This window comes from Salvia hispanica, chromosome 2 (assembly GCF_023119035.1).
Source record: "Salvia hispanica cultivar TCC Black 2014 chromosome 2, UniMelb_Shisp_WGS_1.0, whole genome shotgun sequence".
Classification (NCBI taxonomy): Eukaryota; Viridiplantae; Streptophyta; class Magnoliopsida; order Lamiales; family Lamiaceae; genus Salvia; species Salvia hispanica.
In genome coordinates, this window is record NC_062966.1 from 3,840,007 (window position 1) to 3,865,188 (window position 25,182).

Genomic DNA, 25,182 nt, shown 5'->3' on the forward strand with positions numbered 1-25,182 from the left:
CAGAAATGTAAATCCCATAACAAAATAGTGCAATATCCAACGAGATTATAACAAATACGATCGAGCTTCGAACAACAAAGACTCAGGAAATCCGAAATGTAAACAGAAAGCAAATAAACGATTGTATCTTCGCCTCCGTGGAGACGGTGTTACACCACAACTGAATCAGAAACGTGAACCCCCCGAGATGATTCCCCTAAAGGTGTGTGAAAGAAAAATGAAAAGCTAAGCTAAGAGTCGATGTTGAGAAAAGATCCCCCTTCATGTTGAGCGCGTGCTCTTATTTATAATGGGTAGAGCTTCTAGACTATTCTTGGTGATTCCCATTTTGCCCTCCGTTTGGATGCTCCTTCGTCTAGCAACTCTTCCCTCTTCTGCTCACTTCTCCCGCCAACTTTTTCCTCCAGGTAATCTTCTTCTTTTTCCTGGGGCTGGTGGTTTCTCTACACACCCGGCTTATAAAATCTTGTTAGACCCAGGAAATCACAGAATTTATCCCCATAACCAATGCATGAAATTAGCCTTTATCAGTCATTAAAAACATAATAAAGATGTGCATTAAAATTGAATTTTAAAAAAAATAATAATAATATACGTGTGAATTGGGTAGGTTTACTAATGCATTAGAATATTTTTAAAAAGCTAAAATGATAAAAATGTGAAAAAAAAACTTAAAAGATTCGAAAAAACAGAATAAATAAATATATGGAGTATATAAATTGTTTATGTTTCTAAATGCATTCGAATATTTTAAAAAATAAAAGAACAAAGAATTTAAAAATGCATAAGATTTCATAAAACATAAAAATAACGATTTTTGCATGGTTTCTATTTTGAAATCCATATTAGAATGCGTAAAAATGATAAAAAAAAAAAGAAGAAGATTTGAATAAACAAAACTACAAAAGTATAAAGCGCAGGATTTGTGCAAACAAGAAAAAGATCACTTTGTATTGGTGAAGAGTCTCAAAATCGGGGCTTTAACTGTGAAGTAAGAGATTGTGAAGTAAGAGATGACAATCAGTAGACGAAGCATGCGGATTATGAATTATTGTGTATATATATTGCGTTAGAGTCTCAAACAAACTCGGGGCTTTAACTGTGAAGTAAGAGATTGTGAAGTAAGAGATGACAACCACTGGACGAAGCATGCGGATTATGAATTGTTGTGTATATATATTGCGTTATCAACACAAGTTTTGAGGTACCGTGGTAACCCTTTGCCTTTTAGTACTACTATACATTTTAATACTTCTATATTTAAAATGATTAATTAAAATTCAACTGTTATCTACCTTTATTTACTTCTAAAATGAAATATCATAGGACATGAGTGTGATCAATTGCTAACTATCTTAATTTGTTAACTTGCTAACTCATCAATACGATGACATTAAAAAGTTTAACACATGATTTTGTTGAACTTCAATATAATGTGTTGATATTTTAATATCACTGCATTGATAAGTTAACATAGTTAGCAACTTAAATAGTTAGTAATATAACGCACCTTATAAGACATTATTGCGTGGGAAAACCGAAAATCAAACTTTTAAAACAATCACCTTTAAACGTCTATATTTATAGAAAATATAATTCATAATAAAATATCTAATCCTAAATAATCACTCTGTATAATTACTTTTAAAATTTTAAGTAAATTATAATTCAAAAAGGAAATATTTTATGTTGTAAAATTAGAAAGAAAAAAAAAAAAGAAACAAGTGATATAATTTTAGAAAAATATTTCCCACACTAAGAATTGCCTATAATTCACTTTGGTCATGTTTGTTTGCATAATTCTGGACGTAAAAGTAATCTGATTCCTTGATTTTTCAAATTTCGATGTTTGATTTTTAATGAAACTGGACAAATAATCATAAACCTGAAACACAAGGAAAGTAGTGTAACTTTCATGGATTTCTGATTCCGTCCTATAATAAGAGTCATATTTCAATTTTATCAAAAATAATAAGTAGATCCCACATTCCACTAATCTCATATTTTATTTTAAAATTAATATATATAAATATGACTCATATTCTACTAACTTATTCAATCTATTTTTTTTTATATTTTTTAAAACATATGCGAGAACTAAACATGACTCTCGTCAGAGGACGGATAAAGTGTTATAGAGTAGATCTCCCTCTCGTTCCCACTCTGCAAAATTCCATTTTCGCTGTCGCATTTGAGTGTATATATAATATACATACGCTGCTTTACTCAGTTTCTGTCACCTCTCTCTCTCTAGATCTCCTGTTTCTATTCGGCTGCTCTCCAGATCTCCAAGACTTGTGCTGATACGCCGTCGATCCTTAGCTTCGATCTCGGAGCCTTGACACTCTCCAGCCATGGCGGCTGCCAATGCTCCGATCACCATGAAAGAAGCCCTCACGGTAATCCTAATTTCTGCACTTACTCAGTTATACTCATTTTAGCTTTATGACTGTTAAATTTGAAAGATTATGAAGGATTTTGCTTAATTTGATGCTTAGTTAGACTATTTCCTGCTTACTATAGTTTCAGATCCGCTGGCGTGAACTTTGACTGTGTTTTATTTGGTGTTTACAGTTGACTAGCTTAGGGATCAATCCTCAGTTCATTACTTTTACAAATGTGACCATGGAATCGGATAAGTACATCTGTGTTCGTGAGACCGCTCCACAAAACAGTGTGGTGATTATCGATATGAGCATGCCATCACAACCGCTTCGCCGCCCCATTACAGCTGATTCAGCACTTATGAATCCAAATTCTAGAATTTTGGCATTGAAAGGTGCACAAATTCTACTTAGAGCTTCTGATTAATTAAATTGCGGCATTTGAAGAATCTTTTGTGGTGAATAGTTTATTTGACCAGAATTGGGCTTTGAAGACGGTCTTCTACTACAAAGTCTTATTTTGACTATTCATGTATTCAAATGAGAAAAAACGACTGGGAATATTCTAGAAATTTAAAATGAAAAGGAATGGGCGACTAGGAAGTATATCGAACTTAGAGCCACTAATAAACAGTGTAGATGTGCTTGAGGAAACAAAGTAGAGAATCTAATGGAGGAAGTAGATCCTAGTTGTGACAATGCAGTGATTTGAAGATGTCTCTTTCCTAGTTATTTCTAAGCTTGCAGGAACTCTATCCTTAATTATGTATAAGGAGCTCAGTAGTCAGTATAAGTGAAGTTAACTGTAACTATAACGAATTTTGGCAGCTTGATTCATGAACAATGAATTTCAGTTGATCTGAGAAATACTATAAGACTGCATCATCTCAGAAATTTCTGGATTCACATGTCATATATTGTTCACTTTATTGCCAATCATAAACAATTCACTGAATAAATAATGATCAATTTTGCTTCCTTTTGTTGTGATCTTACTGAAAAGACTAGTTTCCTTGATGAAGCTCAACTTCCTGGAACCACTCAAGACCACCTGCAAATATTTAACATTGAGGCAAAAGCAAAGTTGAAGTCGCATCAGATGCCTGAGCAGGTAAACATATATGCAACAAATATGAGTATGTGCTGCACTGTTCAGAAAATGCTTCAGTATTTTGATATGCTTCATGACAGGTTGTATTCTGGAAGTGGATAACTCCTAAGATGTTGGGTTTAGTCACACAGTCCTCAGTTTATCACTGGTCAATTGAAGGTGATATGCCATCACTTTTTTCCATTTTTCTTTTTTTTTTTGGCACTACCTTTCTTCTTAAACTTCTTTCATCGTGCTATGAGTAGGTGACTCGGAACCTGTAAAGATGTTTGACAGAACTGCAAATTTAGCAAACAACCAGATAATCAATTATAAATGTGATCCTTCTGAAAAGTGGCTGGTTTTAATTGGGATTGCTCCTGGTTCTCCTGAGGTAAGTATTAACTGTTTTTTGGCTCAACTGCAATTGCTAGATTTATAATACAATACTGCATTCATAAAAGCATCTTCTGACTTGTACTATAATAGTTTCCTCAATATATATTTTTCTGTTGCCTTTTGCTATAATCTCAAGAATAAATTCAACTGTTTAGTGAAAACTTGTTTGTTTTAATATCTCTAGATCTAGTATTATTTTTATAAATAATTCTTCAAAGTGAGCATGGTATTTTTTTTCGTGAGCGGCAGAATTGGTTGCCAGTTTACAGTTTTTAAGATGAACTCACTCCTGATGCTTTATTTGAATACATGGATCTATACAGCACAATAGAGTTTGTACGTAGCACAATACCCCTAATAATCTCAGATATGGGTCTCCTCAAGTAAATAAATAAATCTCAGATACGGGCAGTTGCATTTTCTGATGAAATATCATATTCAGAAAAATAAAGTTTAGTCTGGTGCCATCTGTTATATGAGTGTTATTACTAAGTAGGTTCTATGGATTAGGTGGCCATGATAATAATTGTGGAACCAACTTTTGAATAGTAGCAGTGAGTTTATGGCTTTGTTGCATAACTATATCTAGATTGATATCATATATTTTTACATTTTCTGTCTCTTGTCCCAACAAGTCTTTGGAATAATAATCTGGAAACGATTAATGTATTGTATATGCACACCTTTTGCCGATTGATGTATATTGAGTTTTAAAATCAATTAAATTATGCCGTGAATGATCACACATTTGAGTATTATGACTTAAGAAGTTCTTATATGCAAATATATTGAGTTACGTTTATCTGCTGATGTATAGTGCTACATTGATTATTTTAAGTCAGTCTAATGGCCAAACTGTACAATATTTTTATCTCATGGTTGTGCATGATATCTATTAAATGACATTGTATTGTATTATCACCAGAAAGCACTTTCATTTACTCCACATACTTTCCAGTCAAAATTTTACTATATTGACATTCTGATTTTGTGCCATGGATATGCTCCATATTTTAGAATTTGAAATGGGAATGTTATATAAATAAGCAGGCCCTTTTCTGTTTACCTTACATAATCTTATTACCTTACTAAGATTTATTACTTTCTTCAGCGGCCTCAATTGGTCAAAGGAAATATGCAGCTGTTTTCCGTGGATCAGCAAAGAAGCCAAGCCCTTGAAGCTCATGCTGCATCATTTGCTTCTTTCAAAGTACATGTTTCTTTCTTGGTGTGATGCTCTTATGCTGTTCCTGTCGTCAATATCTTACATTGGTTCTTGAGCAGGTAGCTGGGAATGAAAAGGACTCCATCCTTATTTCTTTTGCCTCAAAAAGCTCTAATGCGGGTCAGGTGGCATCAAAGTTGCATGTTATTGAGCTTGGTGCTCAGCCAGGTGATGTATATTTGATAATTACTTTCTTACATATTTATTTGAAACTTTTTAGAATACAATAGGCTTGGCAGTCTTATACAGGTTTTACTTGCACTTATTGCTTAGTTAAATTTTGCATGTGTTAATGTGTAGGAAAACCATCTTTCACTAAAAAACAAGCAGATCTGTTCTTCCCTCCAGACTTTGCTGATGATTTTCCAGTTGCCATGCAGGTATTCTCTTCTTGGAATTGTTCGTTTATCTTGTGCATCTATTCTCCGTATCTCATACCGCTCCTATTTTGTTTTGTTTCAACAGATATCACATAAGTATGGCCTTATATATGTGATTACGAAGCTTGGTTTACTCTTTGTATATGATCTAGAAACTGCCACAGCAGTATACAGAAATAGAATTAGTCCGGATCCCATTTTTCTGACATCAGAAGCTTCATCTATCGGAGGTTTTTATGCAATTAATAGGCGAGGGCAGGTGTTACTTGCTACTGTAAATGAAGCAACTATTGTGCCTTTTGTCAGTGGCCAAGTATGTTTATTAACTTTTGTGTTCTATGACATAGCCTTTATGTTTTCATTGCACCCATCTAATCTTCAACAATTGTGGCAGTTAAACAATCTGGAGCTTGCTGTCAATCTTGCTAAAAGAGGAAACCTCCCTGGTGCTGAGAATTTGGTAAGTCGATCAGCGCTTTAGATGCATTAATTTATCCTTCATTTTCATGATATGGTAAGGAGGGTTACAGCTGTCCCTTTACACATTGTGGAAGGAATTTGTTAGTAAATGTTTAATCTTTTTATTTTTAATTAAAGTTTCGCAAACTTGTGAATCACTTACTCTTTTAACCTTTTTGTTAATAAAAGAACACATGTGAAACATGCATAATGATTCCACCTGCCCTATATGAAATGCATGTCACTTCTGGAATGTTTTGGTGATGATATGGAATTACATCATCTTAGCACTTGAAAAGTGCTCAGTTTTTGGTCCCTTAAGATGGTCTGGTCTTAGTTCAAGGACACATGATACTCGATAATAATATTGTACCTGTTGTTTATCTTAAAAACACATTAGGTTGTCCAGCGTTTCCAAGAATTATTTGCTCAGACCAAGTATAAGGAGGCTGCAGAGCTAGCTGCCGAATCTCCCCAAGGCATCCTCCGGACACCTGAAACTGTTTCCAAATTTCAGGTAGATATCTTTATCAACGCCATATATGTAGCTAGTGAGGGTATAATTCCTCATACCATCGTTCCACAAGTAATTTATGTTATCTACGTTCTGAATTAAAAACTTGCATGTTTAATTTGTGGTGATAATTAATCAGCATGATATTCGTTCATATTTTTATTATTTTCAGAGTGTTCCCGTTCAAGCTGGGCAGACGCCAGCATTGCTGCAGTACTTTGGAACTCTTTTGACTAAAGGAAAGCTTAATGCATTTGAGTCTCTCGAGTTATCTCGTCTTGTTGTCAACCAAAACAAAAAGAATCTGTTAGAGAACTGGTTGGCTGAAGATAAACTGGAGTGTAGCGAGGAACTGGGAGACCTTGTAAAGGTCAGATATAACCTAAGTTTGAAATGTTAGCATCCTTAATTCCTTATATTAATTCACAGCATTCTGTCTGAGATCCCGCATTCTGTTGCGTTGCATGAACTTGTTTCTTCCTTGTCTGTTTTCTAGACGGTTGACAATGACCTTGCCCTGAAGATATTTATCAAAGCTAGAGTTACACCAAAAGTTGTTGCTGCATTTGCTGAGCGTCGGGAGTTTGACAAAATCTTAATATACTCAAAGCAGGTAATATGATGATCAGAATTGAAATAGCGTACCTTTTCTTTTATGTTACCCTGTATTATTGTGACGTTAATTTATTTTTATGTCATTATCCTTCTGATGTTAATTTATAAAGGGTTTGTTAAATGAGAGATTATATTCTTTATGGAACAGGTTGGCTATACTCCTGATTACCTGTTCCTTCTGCAAACAATTCTCCGGTCTGATCCGCAGGTACTTTTGAATCTTTATAATTGTAAAGCAAACACAATACTTTGTAATTGTGAAGTTGCAATGATTTCCTTTTGCTGTGTGAAGGGAGCTGTTAATTTTGCTCTAATGATGTCTCAAATGGAAGGAGGATGCCCCGTTGATTACAACACCATTACTGATTTATTTCTTCAGGTTTGAGTGCTTTCTTCATCTTGTCTCTTTAAATTTGCATTCCAACTATCATAATTCTTCTGTTAGTGTTTTTTGTGTTTTATGTTTGACATTCTTTATTACACATCAAAAGTTTGAGACAGCTGTTTAGAGCTTCTTTCTTCATTAACTATTTTTGTCCAGAGGAATATGATCCGTGAAGCAACTGCATTTCTGTTGGATGTCCTGAAACCTAATCTACCAGAGCATGCACACCTGCAAACTAAGGTCAATCATTAATCTTCTTGATCCTCTACTGAGTTATTGTCATTCATCATTTCCTTGACTTTACATGGAATCATAATTTCCTATATTCTATTGATTTTCAGGTCCTGGAAATCAATCTCGTGACTTTTCCAAATGTTGCTGATGCTATTTTAGCAAATGGGATGTTTAGTCATTATGATAGACCACGGGTTGCACAACTCTGTGAGAAAGCAGGTCTTTATGTGCGCGCACTTCAGGTATAACGTCTTCATTCATTTTCTGCTTAAAAAGCCTTATTCATATTTTTAAATTCAGTTTCCCAAATTTTTAATCAAACGTTATTATTTGTCTGCAGCATTACTCGGAGCTGCCTGATATCAAGCGCGTCATTGTTAATACTCATGCAATTGAACCACAGGTCTCAACAAACAATTATATCTGTCTTTTTCTCTGAATGGTTATTCAATGCTTCATGATGTGCATTTCAGGCACTTGTGGAATTTTTCGGTACTCTTTCCAAAGAATGGGCACTAGAGTGCATGAAAGATCTTCTACTGGTCAATTTGAGAGGAAACCTTCAGATTATTGTCCAGGTATGATTGTAAGCTCTATAGTGAAGTTATTATGAAATATAAGAGTATGGCATTCAAGTATTTTTTTGTTCATGTGTCTTTTGATATACTTTTTGGGCACCATATTCATGGAAAATGTGGAATTAAGAATAACATTCTCCTTGTTTATTGTTTTTTGCTGATTCTGTAGACTGCTAAAGAGTACTGTGAACAATTGGGTGTTGAAGCATGCATAAGGCTTTTTGAACAGTTCAAGTCCTATGAAGGATTATACTTCTTTTTGGGGTCGTATTTGAGCTCAAGGTAATCCATTTTGGAAGCCATTTCACAAATTACAAAGGATAATTTCTTTCCATCATTCCACGGTACTGAATTGCTAGGGCATGCTAATTATTCATCTCTGGCAGTGAGGATCCTGACATTCATTTCAAGTACATTGAAGCAGCTGCTAAGACTGGACAGATTAAAGAGGTCGAGCGTGTTACAAGAGAATCAAATTTCTATGATCCTGAAAAGACCAAGAACTTTTTAATGGAAGCTAAACTCCCTGATGCTCGGCCGCTGATCAATGTGTGTGACCGCTTTGGTTTTGTTCCTGACCTCACACATTACTTGTACACCAATAACATGCTCCGTTACATTGAAGGATATGTGCAGAAGGTATTCTTTTCATCAATGTTTTGAACTGCTAAATGAAATCCATTTTCCGTGAACTAATTTCTCTCTCTTGATAGGTTAATCCGGGAAATGCTCCATTGGTTGTTGGGCAGCTCCTAGATGATGAGTGCCCGGAAGATTTCATTAAAGGACTGATTTTGTCTATCCGTTCGCTGCTTCCAGTTGAGCCTCTGGTGGAGGAGTGTGAAAAAAGGTACCTTGTATATTTTCATAAGTTATTTTAGAGGAAGCAGTTTTTGTTGAATTGGTATGAATGCCATGTGTGGGGTGCAGGAACCGACTTCGTCTGCTTACTCAGTTTTTGGAGCATCTTGTGAGTGAAGGAAGCCAAGATGTGCATGTCCACAATGCTCTGGGTAAAATTATTATTGATAGCAACAACAATCCAGAGCACTTTCTCACAACAAACCCGTACTATGATTCACGTGTTGTGGGTAAATACTGTGAGAAGCGTGATCCTACCCTTGCTGTTGTCGCATACCGGAGAGGACAATGTGATGATGAACTTATTAATGTGACCAATAAGAATTCATTGTTCAAGCTGCAGGCCAGGTTCGTGATTTTTGTAGGTTTGGTGCCATGTTTTTAGGGTCACATATTCTCTAGAATGTGATCCTTTAGTTTATTATTGCAGGTATGTGGTTGAGAGAATGGATGGTGATCTCTGGGCCAAAGTTCTTGATCCTGAAAATGAATTCAGAAGGCTTCTCATTGACCAAGTTGTATCCACGGCTTTGCCAGAAAGCAAAAGCCCTGAACAAGTTTCTGCAGCTGTTAAAGCGTTTATGACTGCTGATCTTCCTCATGAGCTAATTGAATTGCTTGAAAAGATTGTGCTTCAAAACTCAGCTTTCAGTGGGAACTTCAACTTGCAAAACTTACTTATCTTGACTGCCATCAAGGCTGATCCATCTAGGGTTATGGACTATGTTAATAGACTCGATAACTTTGACGGCCCGTCTGTTGGAGAGGTCGCTGTGGATGCTCAATTGTATGAAGAAGCTTATGCTATTTTTAAGAAGTTTAATTTGAACGTCCAGGCTGTTAATGTGTTGTTGGATAATATTCGAGACATCAACCGCGCTGTTGAATTTGCTTACCGTGTTGAAGAAGATGCTGTCTGGAGTCAAGTGGCCAAAGCTCAACTCAGGGATGGGCTAGTGAGTGATGCAATTGAATCATTTATTCGTGCTGATGATGCAACTCAATTTTTGGAAGTCATTCGAGCTGCACAGGATGCAGATGTTTATCATGACCTTGTGAAGTATCTTCTAATGGTTAGGAAGAAATCAAAGGAGCCTAGAGTAGACAGTGAGCTTATTTATGCATATGCCAAAATTGATAGGCTGGGAGAAATTGAAGAATTTATTCTTATGCCTAATGTGGCCAATCTGCCAAATGTTGGTGATCGCTTGTACGATGAAGCTTTATATGAGGCTGCGAAAATTATTTTTGCTTTCATCTCTAATTGGGGAAAATTGGCAAGTACTTTAGTGAAGTTGAAACAATTCCAAGGTGCTGTTGATGCTGCACGGAAAGCTAATAGTGCAAAGACATGGAAAGAAATATGTTTTGCCTGTGTTGATGCTGAGGAGTTCCGCTTGGCTCAAATATGTGGCCTCAACATCATAGTACAGGTAACTGTATATAGTGGACTCTGTAATATTCAACTTTCTTTAGTTTCATGATAAGTGAGCTATAAATCAACAGTATTCATTTTCAGTCCCATCATTTTCTGGTTTTTGCAGGTTGATGACCTTGAAGAGGTTAGCGAGTATTATCAGAACAGAGGATGCTTTAATGAGCTCATATCACTTATGGAGAGTGGTCTAGGATTGGAACGTGCACATATGGGCATCTTTACAGAGCTGGGCGTCCTTTATGCCAGATATCGCCACGAGAAACTTATGGAGCACATCAAGTTATTCTCTACTCGTCTCAATATTCCCAAACTGATTCGAGCATGTGATGAACAGCAGCACTGGCTAGAGCTAACATACTTATATGTTCAGTATGATGAGTTTGATAATGCTGCAACCACTGTGATGAATCATTCCCCAGAAGCTTGGGATCACATGCAATTCAAAGATATCATTGTCAAAGTTGCCAATGTGGAGCTATACTACAAAGCTGTGCACTTTTACTTGCAAGAGCACCCTGATCTCATCAATGATGTTCTCAATGTGCTTGCTCTTCGCGTCGATCACACCCGTGTTGTGGACATAATGAGAAAGGTTCAGACTTGATTTTGTCATCTTACTTCCGTCTCACTGCACAATTTTATCGTCAAAGTCAAAGTTGTCACCTCTTTCTTATTACATTTTCTGATGTTCTTTAGGCTGGCCACCTGCGTCTTATTAAGCCATACATGGTAGCCGTTCAAAGCAATAATGTGTCTGCGGTCAATGAAGCTCTCAACGAGATCTATGTTGAAGAGGAGGATTATGAGAGGCTACGTGAGTCGATTGACTTGCATGATAACTTTGATCAGATTGGCCTTGCTCAAAAGGTGATTGTGTTTCCGCATCATAATTAGTGGCCTTTAGATATTTTTATTTATGCATTCTTCTTTACCTAGCAGATCGAGAAACACGAGCTTCTTGAAATGAGACGAGTTGCTGCATACATTTACAAGAAGGCCGGGAGGTGGAAGCAATCGATTGCCTTGTCAAAGAAAGATAACCTTTACAAAGATGCAATGGAGACAGCTTCACAATCTGGTGATCGTGAACTTGCAGAGGAGTTGCTTGTTTATTTCATTGAACAGGTATAATTGATGATTCTATCGGCATGATTTATGTTCTTGCCTTGAAATAGTGTCAATAATGTCCTTTTGTTTTCTTCTATTCTATTGATTTTGCTCCTCTTACATGATTGGTGAGCCTAAATTTGTTAGTGGTTGTTGACTTTTTCGATTAGGGACAATACTGGTCTCAAGGATCTCTTCCATAATATTTTTTATGCTGTTACCTTTTAAAATCATAGTAAATGTTTATTATGTGGTCATGTATTCTTATAAAAGCTCAACATTTATGCACATGGTTACCATCTTCTGTCGTTGCTGCTAATGATGTCATGTCCTATTATATTGTAGCAGACATGTTGCTCTATTGCTTGTAGAAGATTCTGTACTTTCTTCAAGAGGTATATTTGGTTAAAAGTTTAAAGTCTAATGTTGGGTGTTGTTTTTGCAGGGTAAGAAGGAGTGCTTTGCATCGTGCCTCTTTGTTTGCTATGATTTAATCTGCCCAGATGTTGCACTGGAACTCGCCTGGGTGAATAACATGATTGATTTTGCATTCCCGTACCTTTTACAGGTGAATCTCTCTCCTTATCCTCCTGATTTTTGTGCATGCCTTTAGAGGTGATTCCGTATGGTTGTCCTGTACAATCGCAAGGATCTTTCTAGGAAGTCATAGAATGTTGATTGAGAAGTACCCCCCTTATAAAACTCTTAAGGTTTATTTTTTATTGTCTTTGATTTTAAAGGATGTTCTTTCTTCATCTTCTTGTACAGTTTATCCGGGAATACAGTGGCAAAGTTGATGAATTAGTTAAGCACAAGATTGAGGCTATGAAAGAAGAGAAGGCTAAAAAAGAAGAAGAGAAAGATGTCGTCCTGCAACAGGTACTCACACATTATAAAAAAAATTCAAGCTGCAGGAAGAATCTTTTTCAAATGCAAATTCATTGTACATATTATTCATTGATGAATGTTGAGAAATTGCATTTCCAAAAAAGAAAGGTCTTACTTTTGTAAACTACAAATTTCTTGCCCTGTCACTGATTTGTTTGGCTAATTGCTGCAGAATATGTACGCACAGCTACTACCTCTTGCTTTGCCGGCACCTCCTATGCCGGGCATGGGAGGTCCAGGAATGGGAGGGGGATTTGGTGCCCCTCCCCCACCGATGGGTGGTATGGGCATGCCTCCAATGCCCCCATTTGGCATGCCGCAAATGGGGTCATACTGATACGTTGATGTTTCATACCTTAACGTGTCACTTGTTTAGAAAATGGCACCATGTTATCATAATCTACAGTGTTTTTTCTCCCTGCACATTGATGGTACAGATTACAGCAGAAGCCAAGGGTTTACTCCGCTGAGACTTGGTCCAAGAAATTTTTTAGATTTTTTATTGTTTTGTCTGTGATAGTGTGTGGATATGTATAAGTATATCTCTTTGTAATATTCTTTGTTAGCTGAGGCAATTTTTTTGCAGCTTTAGGCAAAGCTGAGTGTAATGTATAACTTCATACAAACTGTCCAGGATTACCACACATTCTGTTCTGAATGTTCGAATTTTCTTTCTTTTGAGGTCAAGATTTGAATGTTGTAAATTTACTATATTGTGGCCGGTTGACGTTTCTTTGGAGAAGAAAATCGTTGCTTTGTGGCGAAAAGGTCTAGAACATCGAAGCAGTGTAATGAATTCATACATTTTTTGCTACTTGTTTCTGGGTTCTATTTGTATTTAATTCTTAGCAGCAATTTGAGCCATATGGAAATGTTGGAATGTGAAACTTGTAATCTGTTTTATTTACATTAGATTTCTAATAATTTCTTCCAGCAAGTGATCTATTTTGTTGTAAGAATGGTGCAATTGGTTATACGAAAGTTTGTATAGCAGGGAGTAGCATTTTAAGAAAACTACCTAGTATGATTTCTTGTGCTTTTATACTGATGGTGGTTTCGAAAATGGGGTTGGAGACAGACCCTATTTGAAATGTCAGTTCATTTAAAAATGATATTTCACCTTTCAATTCATTTATCACACAGTTTTTCTGAAGCTGGATCTTTTATCCGTGAGAAATCAACACCAAATTCCAAATTCATGATAATATTATATAGTAGTACTAAATTAAATGTTTATATAAAAAAACAATTTTCTGATAATTATGTCATATTCGGCTAAAATGATTTCGAAGATTTTGTTTGCAAGTTCAGAATGTGATTATATTTATTCATTTTTTTTATTACTCCCTCCGATCAGATATTTTTTGTATGCATGAAAATTAAAAACTATGTTAAATGGGTTAAATGAATATAACGTAAAATATGTCAGAAAATAAAGATAAGATAGAGTAAAGTAAGAAGGAAAGTAGAATAAGATTGATACATATATTTCTTTTTTGCCAAAATTGAAAATCACTTAATTTAATTAGGACATTTAAAAGAAAATACGACTTAACTTAATTGAGACGGGGAAGTACTAGTTTTACTTAAATGCAGTCTTTGTTGAACTGTTGACGTCAATTTCTATTATGTAGTATATTATTATTAGTTTTCCTTAAGTTTGCTGAGGAGAGATCAATGGTATTCCCTCCATTCCACAGTAGTGGAGGCGTTTCTTTTTAGCACAAGATTTAAGAAAATATGTTAAGGGTTAAGTAAAGGAATAATAAAGTGAAAAATGAAAAAGATAGAGAGATGAAGAGAGAATAACGTAGTAAAAGAGAGTAAAATAATTGAAAAGAAATATGTTGACTTTTTACTGAAAATGAAAATGACTCCACTACTATGGAACATACCAAAATGATAAAATAACTCTATTACTATATAACGGAAGGAGTATTAATTTCTTTTCTCAATAATTTTTTTATGTTTCCTATTTTTCAAACTACTTTTATTTTTTTATTAAGTGGTTTTACTATCAATAAATTAATATCAGCATAAATGAGTCAGTACTCAATACCATTCTTAACATAAATGAGTCGATACCAGTTAAAAAGAATCAAGATATTTTTAATAAGACGTTTCATCGATAATTAATGGGTCAGATATTTTGAGTCACATGTGACGGCATCCATTCTTAGTGTTCTTAATGTTAAAAGTGGAAAGTTAACCTTTCCTAAATTATTGTAGAAAAGAATTTTTTGGTTTGAGCAGTTTGTATCGTTTGTCATGTTCACTTGAATTTATTGTGTACTACAAGGTCGATCACCTCATATTGTTGTGTGAAGTTGTTGTTTTGTTTTTATTAATATTTTAATATACTTTTGTTGGTATTTTTGTTACTACCGTTTTTTATGTACTCCGTTTGCCAATTTTTGGTTTGGTCATTTTCATTAATTAAAAAAATTGCAGGAAAGTAACTATGCAATATGTTAATTATTTAAAATTAATTAATATTCATGAACCTATTATAAATGTGAAATATCCAAAAGATAAACTATATAAATTCAAAAATTCATTCTTTTCCAATAAAATTGTAGGCAAACATGTGGATGAGTTCGTTCAAAGCAAAAGCGAGGCAAAAATGTCCAGGCTAGAGTCTTGTATAGTTGTATGGTATCAAAAACACTCATATCCACGAAGACACGCATTCACAAAACTTAATTTCTTTATATATTAATTCCAAATATAAGTCGGAAGAGCAAAGTATAATAAATAGTCGTATTGCTACTAGGTTACAAATTATATTATATTTTTTCCGATGGAAACCCTAGAAAATTTTATTTTGTACACAAAAGCATGCTGAGGCAGTTATTTACAAAAACTCATCACAAAACAGACCAAAAGATAGCTTTTCTTGTATTTATTCTTCAAAAAACCTCATCACAAATTAGATGACAATAACTAAAATTATAAAAATAAATATAATCTAAGCACAAGCCTCGTTTAAATCGAGGACTTGGAACTGAATAGGATCCCAAGCATATGTAAATTCCACAAATTCACCACTGTGCAAAGGATTCAGTGTCTTGACGAGACAATGACCATCTTCATCAATCGAAATGACGGGAGGTTTGACCTCGATACTCGACAAAAATTTAGGACACATCAATTTCAAGAGATTCAGTGTGCATGCACATAGGTTGGAGATCTTGACTTTCCACTCGGTTTCGATTCTATTGACTGTCCTGTCGGAAATTGCTCGATCTTCACTGAATTTGTTGGACATTTATTTGCCATTGAAACTTCAAATAAAGCGATACAAAGAATTGCTCTGAAGCAGATGGATTTCGACATTATTTGATTTAGCTGAGGGATGAGAATGGTCGAATAAGGTGTAGATGCTATGGTATAATATTACTATCATATTTATACTACAAAATGACTGATCTAATCTTAGGAAATATTAATATGTGCGTTAGAAACGGTTTCTATCTATAGTACAATAATATAATAATATGGATACTTATTGATTAATAATGAAATATTAATATGTGCGTTAGAAACGGTTTCTATCTATAGAAACGATTTTTCTGAAATCCTGATAATAATTATACAAAAAGATAGTTATAAATACAAATATTGTACGTACATAATTGCATCTTAAATCTTTTAAATTAAAATTTTATTTTTAGATAAAAATTAACTTAATAAATTACATGCTAATCTTTTTTTAATAATTGAAAAAAATATAGGGGTCGATGAATTATCAGGCAGAGGAGGAGAAGAAGACACTACTAGACGATTCCTGCTCGGAGAAATGTGGAGAATGGTATCACCTAGAAACCATTTAAAGTCCATGGCAAAAAAAGTAAATATATGTTTTTGCTCATTTTGGTATAAAACATTTGTATAATAAACATATTATATAATTAGAATTTTATTAGAATCTTTATAATATTACCTTTAATTGATATGTTGTACAATAAAAAATTATTTAAATGAATAATATATAGATAAATTTTAATATTTTTAGGTATTTTAGATTTGTGAGAAAAGGATATGCTAATAACACGAAGAATATTAGCTTATAAAATGTTTATTTGAATATAATTCATGAGCTATTAAATGATATTAGTATTAATTTTAAACTTTATTTTATCGTATTTATTTTTGTTTAACCCTATGCATTAAGTAATTAATACAAGTTTGTCCATAAAAAATTGACCAGTTTTATCATTTTAATTTGGGCCGTTCACTAAAATTAGAGCAATTTCTAAATATGAAAAGTTTAAATATTTAAATGATACGAATAACGTGGATCATACAATCCACTAACATTACTTCTCTCTTATTTCTTTTTCTTTTTCTTCTCTCTTATTTTATCAATTGTACTGTTCACAATTATGTCTAATTTTGGTAAAAAAATATTAATATTCAGTGAAAAGTGAAAAATGTCTGCTGAAAGAGATTCAGTTAATAAAATTTATAAATGGCAGACAAAACATGATCAAGATCTCAATTTAATAATCTCTCTGTCCATTGTTAATTGACACCAATTTTTTTTTTCATCCGTCCTTAATTAATTGATGTCCTTACTTTTTACTATTTTTTGGTAATGAATCCACATTTTACTAAATCATTTCATTCACATTTTAACTCAAATTAATATATAAAAATAGGATTTAACTTTTTCCAGTATATATTTTATAAAATTCATATTAATTTAAATAATGTCAATTAATAGGGGGAAGTAATATAGTAATCCCATACTGGCTTTGTCCCTTGTTTATAATAAATGTATTTTTTAAATATAAAACTTAAGAAAATACTATATTAAATGAATTAAACAGAAAAAGAAAAGTAAATAGATGAAATAGAAGTGTTCAAAGTTTTCAACCCGAATCAGTATCTCACCGCTTCCATCAATGGAAGTCGTAACCGAAAACGGAGCCCCGACCCGAATCCTACTGGGTCAAAACCTCGAAATCGGGCGGGCACAAGGCCTCGATTCCTCGGACAAAACAGTTTCGCGGCGCCATCTCTCCCTCTCCGTCGCCGGAGATACGAACGGCGAAGAAACCCGCCTGCAATTCGAAGTCCTCGGAAGAAATCCAATCTACGTACACAGAGATGGCGAAGTCAAGATTTTCCGGAGGTTCGAGAGAGGCGAGATGAGAAAGGGCGACATGCTGTGCGTTTCCGGAAAGAATCCCGTTTGGTACTCAGTCAGAACAACTGAAGATTGCGGGGAAGGTGTTCGACAAAATGTGTCAGAGATTGAATTGGCTGCTAAACTGGAGATTGATTCGGGAGTTGTCGATTTAGATATTTCGGGTCTCGATCCTGTTAAAGGTTTGTTCTGTTTTTCCACAGCTTATTTAATTTAGTAGTGATGAGATTGCTTAATTGATGTTAAAGGTTAAAACTTGTTGAATTGGATGAGTGAATGATTAATTAGCTTAAATTTTGTTGCAGAATTTGGTTTTGTGGTTGCAGGCCACGAGTTTGATGGATATCCGAAAAGGATGATCCAGAATTGGAATTGGTTTGTTGAGGAAGAAGTGAGAGATGGAGAAGATGATGACAATGAGAAGAAAGTGAAGGGGAAGAGGAAGAGAGGAGGAGGGCATAATGATGATGAGTGGAGCGGCGAGAGTGAAGATGAGAAGGTGTTGATGAACAAATCAAGAAAGGCACGAAGGGAGAAGTACGTGACAAGGTCCGAGGATCGCCATGGTAAGATGAGCTCAACAAGAACGGATGATAGGATTGTTGATAATGAAGAAGAGGACGAGGACAATGAAGATGACGAGACATTAGGGGGCTTTGTTGTGGATGACGAAAACGTGGAGGAGGAGGAAGAGAATGAATCGGAGGAGGAGGAAGAAGATTTTGAAGATGAAGATGAAGACGAAGATGAATGACATGATCATACAAGAACATATTGTAGGGCTTTAACTTGTTATGAATACCGTGTTGTATATTTTTGTATCCCTGTGATCCAGGTAATCTATACCTTATTTCACTTTCATTTCAGTGCAAATTTTTTATAGTACTAATGCTTAATTTTTATAAGCAGAATTTATTAATCCATGTATAAGTTTTTGAGTTTATATTACCTAATTTTAATTGGTTTATAATTTATTAAAGAAACAACTTTAAGATTAATTAATTTGAAATATTTTTTTATTTTTCTAAATCAACCAAACACAAACACCATCATAAAGGTAAGGTGTATTAACAAACTAGTATATCATTGAGAACAAATAATAGTACTACTTGTCAAAGTAGTCTAAATTATTGTTCAACATTGAGAAAAATAAACAATAAGTATCTTAGATCATCCCCATCGATCATCGCTGATCGATGAGGCGGACGGCGTCCATGCTGACGGCACGATATGCCCGTGTCCGCCGTTGTGCTCGCACCGACGGCACGGCGCTGTTTGATAAGGCTAATTTCATGCATCCGTTATGTGGTGAAAAAACACTTTATTTTGCTGGGTCTAACGCAGTTTTTAAGCCAGGTGTGTGAAGGAGACGCTAGATCCAGGAAGAGCTGGAGACAATGGACTAGCAAAGGAAACGGAGGGAAAGTGAGCAGAAGTGAAGAGAAAAAAATGGCTAGACGAAGGAGGTCAATAGCTGAGGGCAACAAAGACTATTCATACCTCGCTGGACCCACTTCAACGCCTATAAATAAAGGAGCATGCAGCACACGCCAGAGAGGAATTTTGCTCTTAGCTCACACACTCACACACACACTTGGGAAATGGGAATTCTGGGATAGTTTAGGGTTTCTAAGGGGTTCATCTTCGGCAAAAGTCAGTGGTAACACCGTCCTCTCGGAGGGCAAAGAAACAATCTGCTTTTCATTCAGCTTTTCGCACTTTTATTCCGTCGAACTTCATTGTTTTGGAAGTCGATTTGGTTGTTGCTACTTATCGGTTATCTATGCATTTAGTTTATGTCATTTTGGTGTTTATCTTGTGTTGATTTACGATTCTGAGTTTTTGTTTGAGGTTCTAATTTCGGCAATTGAATGTTATTCTCTATTTTGGATAATTCTGTGTTTGATCTGGGAAAGAGGTTGTGGATCTGAATTCTGGTTGTTGATCGGTGGTTGTTTGGCGAATCTGTAGCTATGGATATACTTTTGGTCGGAGTTTGTGTCGGATGCTTGGATCCGGAGTGGATTTAGCATCCGAGGTTGGATCTGAACAGGGGAATCAAGTTGTGCATGGATTTCGAACTCTTTTGCTCTCTTTTCATTTTACTCCGTCTAGTAGCCATAGATCTGCTTAGTTTTTAATTGTTCTTCGTTAAATTGCTTTAAATTCAGTCTGCTTCGTTTCCGATTCACGTTCCATCTATGTTTTTACTGAAATTTTATGCAAATTGATTGGAGAAGATGATGTCGCTGTTAGTTAGTACTTTAATTAGTTGTTTTTCAGCTTTTCATCCGTACTTTACCTTTTCAGCAAATGGTCCCCACCGTCAGTTTATTTCCCAGGTCTAGGTTAGGAAATAGTTTCTTAGATCTAGTGATTGTCTCGTTTTCCAGTTTTCATGCATGATTTCTGTTCTGCCTAGATCTAGTTGTTAGCGTAGCAGATTTCACTCCAAGTTTAGTTTAATTTCCTCAACCCAAAAATGCATGGCAGCAGCCAACCCAAAAATAGTCCCGAATCCTTGAGCATGTTTACTTGCGCATTCATCTATGTGGGGTCGATCCCTACTTCCCCGTGCTAATTTTAGTATACGTGGTCTGTGGGTTTTTGAAGCGATATTCTGTGTGTCCGACGACCGAGATCTTCCAACGATCCGTGAGTTCCTAGACCTTGCGATCTAGTGGATTCGCTGGACCTAGGAGACTTGTTATTCCTTTATGTGCACACAGTACTTAGCAAAGATATTCAGGCTTCAAATGGCGCCGTTGCCGGGGATGAATGGCGTTAATTGTTTATGCGTTTGAGGATTTGGTGTAAATAGTGTAATTTCTGTTATTTTGTTTTTCTTGACAAGTTTATGAACACGGGCTTCCATTCTCGGAACACGGGCTAGTTCATCTGGGTCAGAGATCGCCCGATACAAGTGGCAAGTCAAGGAGTCTACGTCCACCGTCACTACCATCGGGTTAAGGACAGTAGACCCGTTTCCGTTCGAATTAGAAAGTGAGAAGGAGTGGAACTCGTCAGGAGAGAAGAGGACCCGAAGTCGTCCACAGAAATAGAGCATTCCGAGACTGAGGAAGAGGAAGACGCGAATATGGCACATTTAGTGGATCCCGATCCGGAGATAGGTTCACTCACCGCGCATCTAGACGGTGAGCCCGCCCATGCCATAGTCTCAAACCCACGCCGGAGGTCTATCGATATCAAGACAAATGTGCTCGGGGTTTTGCCCATATTCTCTGGACGAAGGAACGAATGTCCTTACGAATTCCTAAACGAGTTTAGTAAGTTGTGCAGCATTCAAAAGAGGCCCAACGAGGCAACTGAGGAGGACTACCGCTTGCGTGCAGTCACGTTTGCCCTCAAGGGGGAGGCTAATACTTGGCTGTTGAGGCTCCCACCAGACTCGATCAACACATGGAAGGATTTCAAGCTGGAGTTCTTGGATTATTTTTTCCCGTCCAACAAGACAAACGCCTTGAAGAAGGAGATCCAGGAGTGCAAGCAAGAATATGATGAGTCTCTGAGCTCTTATTGGTCCCGGTTCAAGGGACTGTTGGATGCTTGTCCGAACCACAGGATGATCGAGGCAGAGACTTACTATCTGTTTTACGAAGGTGCAAACCCTGAGTTAAAGGACTTGACGAATTCCTCGAGCGGGGGAAATTTTAACAAGAATAAAGCAAGTGAAGCTAGAGAAACTTTGGGAAGATTGATTGAGGCGAAGAAGGCCTATGATAACCCGCGGAGCATTTTGAGAAGGGGATCAGCCAATGCAGTAACAGAACAAGATGACAAGAAGGTGGAAGACAGGATAGATAAATTGGAGAAAGCACTGCTGAATGCAATTGAGAAGTACAACCCTCATGCTCCATCGGAAAATGAGAAACCCCCTGATCCGGAGGAAAGGAAACTTCAGCCTTATTACAGTCAACCGTGTGAAAGGAAATGCCAGCCCAGGCAAATTCGATGGGAAGCTGGAATCCGGATGGAAGTTGGAACCAAGGAAGACAAAAGGAGGCCCCATGGAGGACTCACCCCAATTTTAGATGAACTGACAATGATCAAAGTCAGCCGCCCCCACTGCAGCTCACAAATTATGCACACCCTCCAGAGAGGCAGTCCAACTGGTCAGGAAGGAATCAAGAGGGGCAATTGCAACTGGGGTACAGGAATCAAGACCATACTAATTGGGCAAACAGGAATCAGAACAATCCAGGGAGCTCCTATGTGCCACCTCACCATAGGAATAACCAAGGGAACTATCATAATTCCCAACCAAATCACCAAGGGAATCAAGGGTCTAGCAACCAGTACAATAGCCACCAAGGAAATCAGGGGAACTATCGACAAACCCAAGGACAGAACCAAGGTCAAGGATCAAATTCTAATCAATTCAACTCCAGGCCACAAAGGAGTCTGGATGACATGGTCCACGACCTAGTCATCCACGACCTAGTGAATTCACAGCAGTTCATGCAGAATAACTTGCATTCCAACAATGACGTGGTGCACAAGTTGCAAGACGCTCAATCGGAACACAAAGCAGCCATGGACATGATGGCGAAACAGCTGTCCCAGATCGCGGTTTCTTTGAATGAGATACGGGGAAATGAAGGGAAACTTCCTGCCACGGTCAAGCCACCCGACCGAGCAAACATTAGTCACATCACCTTGAGATCCGGGAGGGGTTATGAAGGGCCGACACTGGAGATCGACGAGGAAGTACCCGCGCAAGCAAGTAAGGGGAAGGAGAGTCAGGTGTTTCAGGGAGATAGCCCTAGACCCAGAGAAGTTCCTGTTCAGGATGACCTCCAGAAAGGAGATTTAGGGGGATCTCTACCTCGATCAGCTGATCCATTTTTCCTAGATCCAGAGCCTGAGTTAGTAAGTAAAGAAGGAAGTAGGGAAGCTGGCGAACCCCCAGCTGGGAGTTCCACAAATGCGGTTAAGCGGGCAAAGCCGTTTCCATACCGAGGGGAAGCAAAGAAAAAGAAAGATGATACAGAGGACCTCATGGAGATTTTTAGCAAGCTGGAAATCAACCTACCTTTCTTGCAAGCCCTGAAGATTTCTGCCTTTAGCAAGTTCATCAAGGAATTCATAGCAGGGAAGACCAAACCAGATGGAAAGATCGTGATCGGGGAGAACGTGTCAGCTGTGATACAAAAGAGAAGGATGCCTTCAAAATGCACAGACCCAGGTATGTTCACATTACCCATTTCTCTAGGGGATATCAAAGTCGAGCATGCTATGTGTGATCTAGGGGCGTCTATAAATGTTTTACCGCTTTCAATCTACAAGAAACTGACAGGGGTTAGGATGGTCGCCACCAAGGTGGTAATCCAGTTAGCAGATAGAACTTGCATCTGTCCTGAAGGTGTGTTAGAAAATATCATAGTCAAGGTGCATGATTTTCTATACCCTACTGATTTCTATGTTATCAAAATGAATGATAATGAGTCTGCTGAGTCTAGTGGCGTGCTTTTAGGGAGACCATTCTTGCGCACTGCTGAGACCATTATCGATGTCTTCGATGGAACAATTTGCTTGGATTATAATGGGGAAAAATATACATTTAGCATAGATGAGGGAATGAAGAGACCATCGGATGTTGAGAATTTGTATGCTATAGATGTTATTAACCCCTTGGTCCAAGAATATCTTGAGACAGAATTGATACAGGAACAAATTGACAACTCCGAGTTGAGCCATTTGATCGATCGAGAAGTTGTAGGGTGGTGTGCAGCAATGAACACAATGGAATTGACAGATGAGGAACTAACAGAGGCCATCATGGATTTTTGCAGGAATCCCGAGTCAGCTAGATCAAGGGGATCAGCCCATGTGGCTAGTCTGGAGAATTCTCCTGAGTCTGGGAAGGAAACATTACCTGATATTGCAGAAAAAAATCCCTTGCCCCAGGAAACGAATAACACAAGGAAGGAACTGAAGACACTCCCACCACACCTCAAGTATGCTTATTTGGAGGAGGATGAGGCATTTCCAGTAATAGTCAACAGTAACTTGACTGAGGAGCAGGAGAAGGAACTGTTGGAAGTGATCAGGCGGAACAAGAAAGCAATAGGGTGGACCCTCTCTGATTTAGTAGGAATCAGTCCTGATCTCTGCATGCACCACATCCGTTTAGAAGAAGGTGTGAAGGCTCACCGAGACGCACAACGAAAACTGAATCCGAACATGCGAGAGGAAGTTCTGAAGGAGGTGTTGAAATTGCTCTCTCTAGGGATCATCTACTCTATTCCGGACAGTGAGTGGGTCAGTCCTGTCCATATGGTGCCCAAAAAGTCTGGAATACAGGTTGTCAAGAATGATAAGAACGAATTGGTGCCCACTAGGCTGGTGACAGGATGGAGGATGTGCATTGACTATAGAAAGCTGAATGAGGCCACAAAGAAGGATCACTTCCCCCTATCCTTCATTGATCAGATGTTAGAAAGATTGGTTGGCAAAACAGTATTTTTGCTTCCTTGATGGATATAGTGGCTATTTCCAGATCTACGTTAACCCAGAGGACCAAGGGAAAACCACGTTCACGTGCCCTTTTGGTTCGTATGCATACCAAAGAATGTCGTTTGGATTGTGTAACACACCAGGAACATTCCAGCGGTGTATAATGAGTATTTTTTCAGATTTGCTGGAAGTATGCATTGAGATATTCATGGATGATTTTACCGTATATGGGAATGCGTTCGACACTTGTTTGGCCAGCCTTGATCTAATATTGAAAAGATGCCAGGAGAAACACCAAGTTTTGAATTTCGAAAAATGCCACTTCATGGTGACTGAAGGTATTGTCCTGGGTCATGTGGTTTCTGAAAGAGGAATACAAGTGGACAAGGCAAAGGTAGATGTAATATTAAAGTTACCTTATCCCACGAACCAAAAAGAAGTTAGAGGCTTCCTGGGTCATGCGGGATTTTATAGGAGGTTTATCAAGGATTTCGCAAAAATCGCGCAACCGCTCACTCATTTGTTGCACAACGATGTGGAATTCGTCTTTAACGAAGGATGCAAGAAAGCCTTTCAGTTGCTTAAGGACAGACTCGTGTCCGCACCAATAATCAGGGCTCCAGATTGGAATCACCCCTTTGAGATAATGTGCGATGCGAGTGATTTCGCTGTGGGAGCTGTCCTAGGGCAGAAGATAGACGGAAAAAGTTATGTGATCTTCTATGCATCCAAGACTCTAAATCAAGCTCAGAAGAACTATGATACCACGGAGAAGGAAATGTTGGTTGTCGTTTACTCGTTCGAAAAATTCCGACCTTATCTTCTTGGGTCGAGGGTTATTGTCTTCACAGATCACGCAGCAATAAAGTACTTACTGGCTAAGAAAGAGTCTAAGCCGAGGTTAATCCGTTGGGTGTTGCTTTTGCAGGAGTTTGATTGGGAAGTGAGAGACAAAAGAGGAACAGAGAATAGAGTAGCCGATCACTTGAGCAGAAT

General features: G+C 37.1%; 3 protein-coding genes across 4 annotated transcripts; all 3 read left to right on the forward strand.

Moving 5' to 3' along the window:
- Window positions 1-2,142: 2,142 nt before the first annotated feature.
- Window positions 2,143-13,464, forward strand: LOC125205286 (clathrin heavy chain 2-like). The gene is made up of 30 exons (XM_048104124.1): window positions 2,143-2,399; window positions 2,575-2,779; window positions 3,407-3,495; window positions 3,576-3,654; window positions 3,741-3,868; window positions 4,985-5,083; window positions 5,158-5,266; window positions 5,399-5,478; window positions 5,564-5,791; window positions 5,873-5,938; window positions 6,338-6,454; window positions 6,624-6,821; window positions 6,948-7,064; window positions 7,215-7,274; window positions 7,359-7,445; window positions 7,608-7,691; window positions 7,793-7,927; window positions 8,026-8,088; window positions 8,159-8,263; window positions 8,433-8,545; window positions 8,650-8,902; window positions 8,977-9,113; window positions 9,194-9,472; window positions 9,555-10,557; window positions 10,669-11,154; window positions 11,259-11,429; window positions 11,502-11,687; window positions 12,115-12,237; window positions 12,438-12,548; window positions 12,730-13,464. The coding sequence occupies exons 1-30, from the start codon at window positions 2,355-2,357 to the stop codon at window positions 12,892-12,894; spliced, it is 5,121 nt and encodes a 1,706-aa protein (XP_047960081.1). The 5' UTR covers window positions 2,143-2,354; the 3' UTR covers window positions 12,895-13,464.
- Window positions 13,465-17,417: 3,953 nt separating this feature from the next.
- LOC125204371 lies at window positions 17,418-19,447 on the forward strand. 2 transcript variants are annotated; one of them, XR_007173550.1, is made up of 3 exons: window positions 17,418-17,891; window positions 18,015-18,544; window positions 19,066-19,447. XR_007173550.1 is itself a non-coding variant. In XM_048103020.1 (2 exons), the coding sequence occupies exons 1-2, from the start codon at window positions 17,465-17,467 to the stop codon at window positions 18,461-18,463; spliced, it is 876 nt and encodes a 291-aa protein (XP_047958977.1). In that variant the 5' UTR covers window positions 17,418-17,464; the 3' UTR covers window positions 18,464-18,570. The 2 variants fall into 2 exon arrangements, 1 of the variants encoding a protein (XP_047958977.1); XM_048103020.1 differs by lacking the exon at window positions 19,066-19,447 and having other exon boundaries at window positions 18,015-18,570.
- Window positions 19,448-22,263: 2,816 nt separating this feature from the next.
- LOC125206139 lies at window positions 22,264-24,207 on the forward strand. Its single transcript, XM_048105431.1, has 4 exons — window positions 22,264-22,668; window positions 22,783-22,872; window positions 23,398-23,869; window positions 23,960-24,207. The coding sequence occupies exons 1-4, from the start codon at window positions 22,264-22,266 to the stop codon at window positions 24,205-24,207; spliced, it is 1,215 nt and encodes a 404-aa protein (XP_047961388.1).
- Window positions 24,208-25,182: the final 975 nt, after the last annotated feature.

Bases quoted from the DNA above. Each gene is read 5' to 3' on its own strand.
- LOC125205286 (XM_048104124.1), top strand. From the start codon at position 2,355: ATGGCGGCTGCCAATGCTCCGATCACCATGAAAGAAGCCCTCACG. The intron at 5,479-5,563 runs GTATTCTCTTCT...TTGTTTCAACAG, and splicing joins ATTTTCCAGTTGCCATGCAG to ATATCACATAAGTATGGCCT. The intron at 5,939-6,337 runs GTAAGTCGATCA...AAAACACATTAG, and splicing joins TCCCTGGTGCTGAGAATTTG to GTTGTCCAGCGTTTCCAAGA.
- LOC125204371 (XM_048103020.1), top strand. From the start codon at position 17,465: ATGGAAGTCGTAACCGAAAACGGAGCCCCGACCCGAATCCTACTGGGT. The intron at 17,892-18,014 runs GTTTGTTCTGTT...ATTTTGTTGCAG, and splicing joins GGGTCTCGATCCTGTTAAAG to AATTTGGTTTTGTGGTTGCA.
- LOC125206139 (XM_048105431.1), top strand. From the start codon at position 22,264: ATGGACATGATGGCGAAACAGCTGTCCCAGATCGCGGTTTCTTTGAAT. The intron at 22,669-22,782 runs GCAAAGCCGTTT...CAAGCCCTGAAG, and splicing joins CCACAAATGCGGTTAAGCGG to ATTTCTGCCTTTAGCAAGTT. The intron at 23,870-23,959 runs GTGTGAAGGCTC...TGCTCTCTCTAG, and splicing joins CCACATCCGTTTAGAAGAAG to GGATCATCTACTCTATTCCG.